General features: G+C 46.3%; 1 protein-coding gene across 1 annotated transcript; it reads left to right on the top strand.

Annotated features, from left to right (window-relative positions):
• Positions 1-55: 55 nt before the first annotated feature.
• On the top strand, positions 56-272 carry H310_01220 (hypothetical protein; the record flags this gene model as incomplete). The annotated part of the gene is made up of 2 exons (XM_008864276.1): positions 56-64; positions 120-272. The coding sequence occupies 2 exons, from the start codon at positions 56-58 to the stop codon at positions 270-272; spliced, it is 162 nt and encodes a 53-aa protein (XP_008862498.1).
• Between the last annotated feature and the right edge of the window lie 5676 nt (positions 273-5948).

Below are 5948 nucleotides of genomic sequence, written 5' to 3'. Positions count from 1 at the left end.
AGAGTACGTAGTTGAAGTTTGCCTGTCGTTGGTTTAGTGCCCCCGATCTCTCTTCATGAGGCAGGTACGGAACAAGCAGCCACGGAAACACAGTATAGCCAGAGTCGCCAATGAGATAGCAACCTTTCAGTGCCCTCGTGCGAAATGTGCTACCAATTTCAGACAGTTTCCACATCTTTTTGTCTGAAAAGGCCCCCGGTCTTATTTCAACACTCATGAATGACCCCCTGCTGTCGACAATAGCTTTTACGTTCAATGACGGGTCGCCGTGACGATTGAAGAACCCCTCGTGCTGATGGGGACGCAAGATCTCAATCAATGTCTCATCAATTGCTCCTACCACTCCAGCCATTCCACCTGAGCTAGAGAACCCATTCTCAATTTGACGCCATTCCAGTGATGAGCGGGGAAGATGTATCCACTTAGACGCCATCGAGCTTATGGACGCCGAAAAGCAACTCACGATGTTTTGACACCACGACTTTGACATGCCAAACACTCCACCAACCTCTCGGTATCCAAAAGTGGATCCCATGAAGTATAGATACACCGCAAACTTCTTTTCAAACGAATGTGCTTTAGTGTAAAGATCCAGGTTGTAGTCATGCATGTGAGCTCGAAGAATCTTGCAAATGTGGTGAAAGGTTTGTTGATTGCAACGCAAATTGTTTGAGGAACCACTGTTCGTACTTGTCAAAGTGAAGCATGCGTTGAAAATCCACCTCGTTAACTGTTAAAACATTGTACTTGTCTGCACTTGGTATCCGAGAAATGGTTGCAACACACACTCCAACAGCAGCAACAGCAGCAGCAAGAACAGTCATTAAAGCAATCGAGTCTTCCTGTGCTGTGGCGTTGCCATCACCGCACGTGCGAGCTCCAGCATCACACGGGCTAGGGCCAGTATCGCTCGGGCCAGGGACAGCATCGCTCGAACCACCACCAGCAACACACGAACCACCACCAGCAGCTCACGGACCACCACCAGCAACACACGGACCACAACCAGCAACACACGAACCACCACCAGCAACACACGGACCACCACCAGCATCACATGATGTGTTACCAAACGACTTCATGGCGTGCAGAGTTAAATGTCGAAAAGAGTTCAGTGTTCCCTGGACACGATTATTGGCACGTGGTGTCTCGCCGGATAAAAAGGCCGGATAATGTCGTGTTGTGTTGGGATTTCATTCAGTGTTATTCCGCGAACACGGTCTTAGACGAGATATCGGAAATTTTCGAAGTCCTATGTATTTTTTGCACCGCTGTATTACTTTTTTACTCGTTAATGAGGCGGTACATGGAGTGATAGCACTTTTCTCTAATGCGTCTAATACTGGCGTCAGTGCATTGGTCATTCCAAGGAGGCGCTTGTACAAAGTAGCCAAGCGGCCGCAATACAATTTGTCCGGGTATGTCCATGGACATGATCTGTTGCGTAGACAAGGTTGTAAATTTACATGCTAGGAGGGAAAAGGTCACCTTTTGGCCTTAGAGAAATTGGATTTCTTTGCACTTGAGGTAATATCATTGGTTGTACTGTACATGCACGAAATAACCACTGCGGTTCCCGTCCCACCGAGGGTTCTGTACGTCAAACACTTTTCCTTTAAGGCACAAAAAATGGACTTTTGCAGGGCGGGTAAGCCCACCATTCTTTTGCGGGGGAAATCGTTTGGGGAGCCTGGTTCCGCGGCCAAAGAATTCGTTGCACGCAGTAATGTTACAATTCAGCTTTTCGTAGTATCGAATCGCCAAACACACAGAATGAGTTGTTGAGTACATCATTGTGACTGAGTCGCCGCAAGATCTGTGCATGTGTGCATGTGCTCGCGCAATTCTTTTCCGATTTTCTCTGGAACTTTTTCTATATTTTGTTAATAAGAGCATTGATGTTTGGACGATTGAGGTTACCGATTCGACAGAGACGAGGAAGTTTGTAGTGGAATTCCAAATGCCACGAGCCCGGATCAAGAGGACTTGTTTTGGCGAATGACGGCATCGTGCCGCTCGTCGACAGATGCGACATGCAGTGGATGGTCGACATGCGTGGCCTTGATCCATTGGCAGTAGTATACAAGCGACGCCAGGAGGAATGGAATGAGAGAGATGAGGTATAATACAACGTTGTAAAACCAGTCAAAATGGATCCCACTAAACTACAAATAGAGGAGTACCATGGAATGGAGTGGAATGGGCGGCAGAGGAGATGTCGTTAACATAGAGTCCTACCAAAATTATTTCTATGCATTCTAATAGAGAATTTCATAATGCTGCTCGTCACACGAATTGATCATCCACCGGCACCTTAGTAGATATACCGACCTTGCACACTGCTTCAACTCCAACCGGCACGAAATCAAATCGACATCGTCCGTTGACCGCCGGGTCAATTTTTCTAGCTCGGATTTCACACCTTTTCGGAACGAATGACTCGCAATTTCTGTGATTGAGAGGACTACGCCAGTATTCCGTCGAGGTAGAGCACACATGTCTTCGTCAGCCACACCGAAAATTGCACTTTCAAATTTCCCCGAACAAAAGCGTTGAGCTGACTCCTGCACATCGCGGAGGACGTGTGGGCCGGTATATTGCTAAACTACATGCAATCATTGCAATTTACTACAAATTCATTTTCAAATTGAAATACATCAACATCGGACAGATATCAGTGCATGTGAGGCTGGCATACACACGACGTGGTAGCACATCTCTCCACATTGGTCGATTTTGAGCGCATCACTTGAGGAAAGCAATGCGTTAAGTCAAGCAGCTAGTAGCAATACTACCTCCCCATGTCACATGCTCCAGCCTACCGATGCGGTTGTAATTGAACGTGCTATCAAATTCCAGCAAAGCACCAGGAACAGTGTGACGCCATGCACAAATTGTGGTCCCGCGTAAAAGTATGCGCTTGCCACGCGGAGAGCAATTATGTCGTCGCCCGGCTCCAAAGTCGTATTGGCTTCCTCATGCTTTCACTTTGCGGCCATCGCCAAGTAGCACATTGGGGACTCGGGGACCACCTGCTTGAACAGCAGGTAAGGCTAACAACAGGTAAGCCATCAAAATGTTGAGAACAGACTTGCTGACGATGAATTCATGGTGTACAAGTACTTGACGAGAAAAGAGCAATCCGTACGACAAAGATTTCGTCGTGGGTACCAAACATGGACACATCCAAGAGAGGGAAAGTCCTGAAAGGTGACCACCCGCTCAATCCTCTTGCAACTTTCTGACCTTCTTGCATTGTGTTAAATACGTAGTTGAAGACTATGTTCTTTGCGCTGACGTTCCAAGCTCACCGATCAAAAACTATAGGGCCGTGAGGTGTTGTGTTGCGTATGCGTGCTTCGCGCCACCACGACTGAAGGAAGTGAGTTGAAAGGCACTTCGACGACTTCGCAACTCGGTCCGAATTCGATTCACATGGTGATGACTTGATGGCGCTGTAGATGTGGCTGCCTGCAACGCTGTCTTCATGGGTCCAGTAGCAGGTACACTTGGTGTTTCCAGCAATTCGAGTTGGGTGCAAACCCAACTTGATGCGTTGGTCGCTAGTTCCGGAAGTTATCCACCAAAGAAGATGACAATGCCCATGGGCAATCAGAGCCACAGCAAAGGAGAGGACAAGGCAAGTCGCAAGATCGCTGTCGGGGGGGATTGACAAGCATTGCGCTTCACTTGTCTTCGTGCATCCAGGCTCAGCAATATTTTTCCACCAGCGTTAATGTACAAGCTTTTCGTGGGGACTATGCAGATGTCGGTGGTGTTTCCACATAGATGGAGTTTTTCCTGGGATGGAAGAACTCCAAAACCTCCCTGCGGATCCGGATAAATGAGCAGCGTACGAATACGAGGACAGAACTTCGAAGAAGTTCGGCCGAAGCACGAAGTATGAAGCGTCGGAATGACAAAAACATCTGAAGAATTACCACCGCCCTGGGCCACAGCCGGCGCGTCAAAATAGTCGTAGCGGTACCCTGAAAGGAAGGTATTTGTGAAGGCGACACATGGCATTAAGGAGCACTTTAAATAGTGTAATATACTCATTTAACCACATAGATGACACACGAGGGTGAGTAATGTAGCATGTTGATAATCACTGTAGGCCTTTGCATTATATAAGTGTACTCGATCATCCCTTTCAACTGCAATTTTGAGTAGGCATGGACACCCCTCTCCCGCTTGACGCAGTAGTTTGCAAGGGTGCGATCCCCTTTCAGCTGCTTTGCTGCAATATACTTTGAGGGTTTGGTGTTTCGTAAATTCATCCTATTAGACCTCAAACCCGGTCAGTGAGTTTTTTACCAAAGTCATACGCTTTGCAATTGCACAATTTGTGCTTCAAAATCATTATTTCGTCATAGTCAGGCGCTGCCAGTTCACTTGTTGTTGGTAACATCTCACTACTACTTCCAGAATTGGTTGATCAAGTGTGCCATCGCGAAATGAATTAGGAGAACGCTCGTCACCAACGAAATCGCACAAGCTCCAATTCACAACTTGAAGTACAATTGAAAGGTAACCTGCCATCGTATTTCTTGCAGACCTGTAGCAATTCAATAGCGCCAAACACAAGCAGTCAATTACGCCAAAAATGCTTCACAAATCATTATCACTTTATTCATTTCTCCTTTTCTCTTGCTCACTATGCCGTCCTCAACAGCCTACAAACCAGGAAGGACAGCAGCGCGACGACGAGCCCGAGGACGACTCACCTTCCTCCATTCTTGACGCACTCGTGCAGACTAAATGCATAGCGGTCGTCCCTGAGCTGCCCAATTTTAATACGGTAGAATTTTGATCTCCATTTTCAGACATGTGTTGCTCTGAAAAATGTCCATAACACCTCATGCCATTGAGAGATATTGATGGACATTTATTACTATCACAGGTAAACAGTATCATTGGACATTGATCCTCGTCTTAGCGCAAACGAATCCGACGTAGTGGCTCAGTAAACAAGTTACGAGAAAAACAAAATCATCACTGAACTCACTGCTTCCAATCAAGGACACTTCACAATATGCCGCGGATGCGGATTCTTGATAGTGGCAACGAATTAAAGTGATGGATCGTTTTTCTGGACAGTTTTGGGCAATTGTTAAATGTAATAGAATATTTTTATTAAAAAAATAGAAATTGAATTGATTATGTTTAAATTAATTTTACCTAAAGGTCCTATTAAATTTAAATATTTTTGTTTTTATAATTTTTATATTTGTTGGTATTTTAATTTTTGTATGTATATTAAAATATTTAAATAACCCAAAGAACTCTAAAAATATGATTGTTTTTTTAAATATTTTTATCATAATACCCGTGTTTTTGCCGTGAAAAGGCAAGGCAGGACGAATGTTCAACTTCTGAAACAAGTCGGCCTTGCCAGTTTTGTGAGGCCAACGTCTTGGACGAGTGCCCGGTCGACGATGCGCTTGTAACAATAGCACCTAAGGCAATCATGAACTCAGACATATTCAACAGTTGGCTCATCACATTCGGTGAGTGGGAGCTTTGGTGCCACAATGCTCGACCAACCGTCCTCGTTCTCGACAACTGCTTCTTCCACCTCTGCGACGAGAGCGACATGATTTGTGTGTTGGAGTACGGCGACACAGGCGGTTGCACCTGCACGATCTCCTCCAACCGCATTCTAGATCTCAACCGACCGCAGAGTCGTTACGTAGGATGTAGCTGATTAATTCATATGCACTCACTTCTGGATTCAATCGGTTCCCCTCACCCCTCTCTAGCCATCAGCGATCAACAGGTTATGAGCCCAACCGCCTCTCGTTCGCCCTTGGTCCTCACGGACACGAACTGGAACCTTTGGAGAACCGCATTCCGGGGTCGCCTCTTGGCAAAGGGGCTGATGCACGTCATGAAGCTGCATTCGAGCCTCATGACGGAGGACGAGATGCAGACGAGTCGAAGCAGCA

Source organism: Aphanomyces invadans (genome assembly GCF_000520115.1).
Source record: "Aphanomyces invadans strain NJM9701 unplaced genomic scaffold supercont1.2, whole genome shotgun sequence".
NCBI lineage: Eukaryota > Oomycota > Saprolegniomycetes > Saprolegniales > Verrucalvaceae > Aphanomyces > Aphanomyces invadans.
Note: the sequence above shows the minus strand (reverse complement) of the source record. Positions and strands in the feature narration are given on the sequence as shown.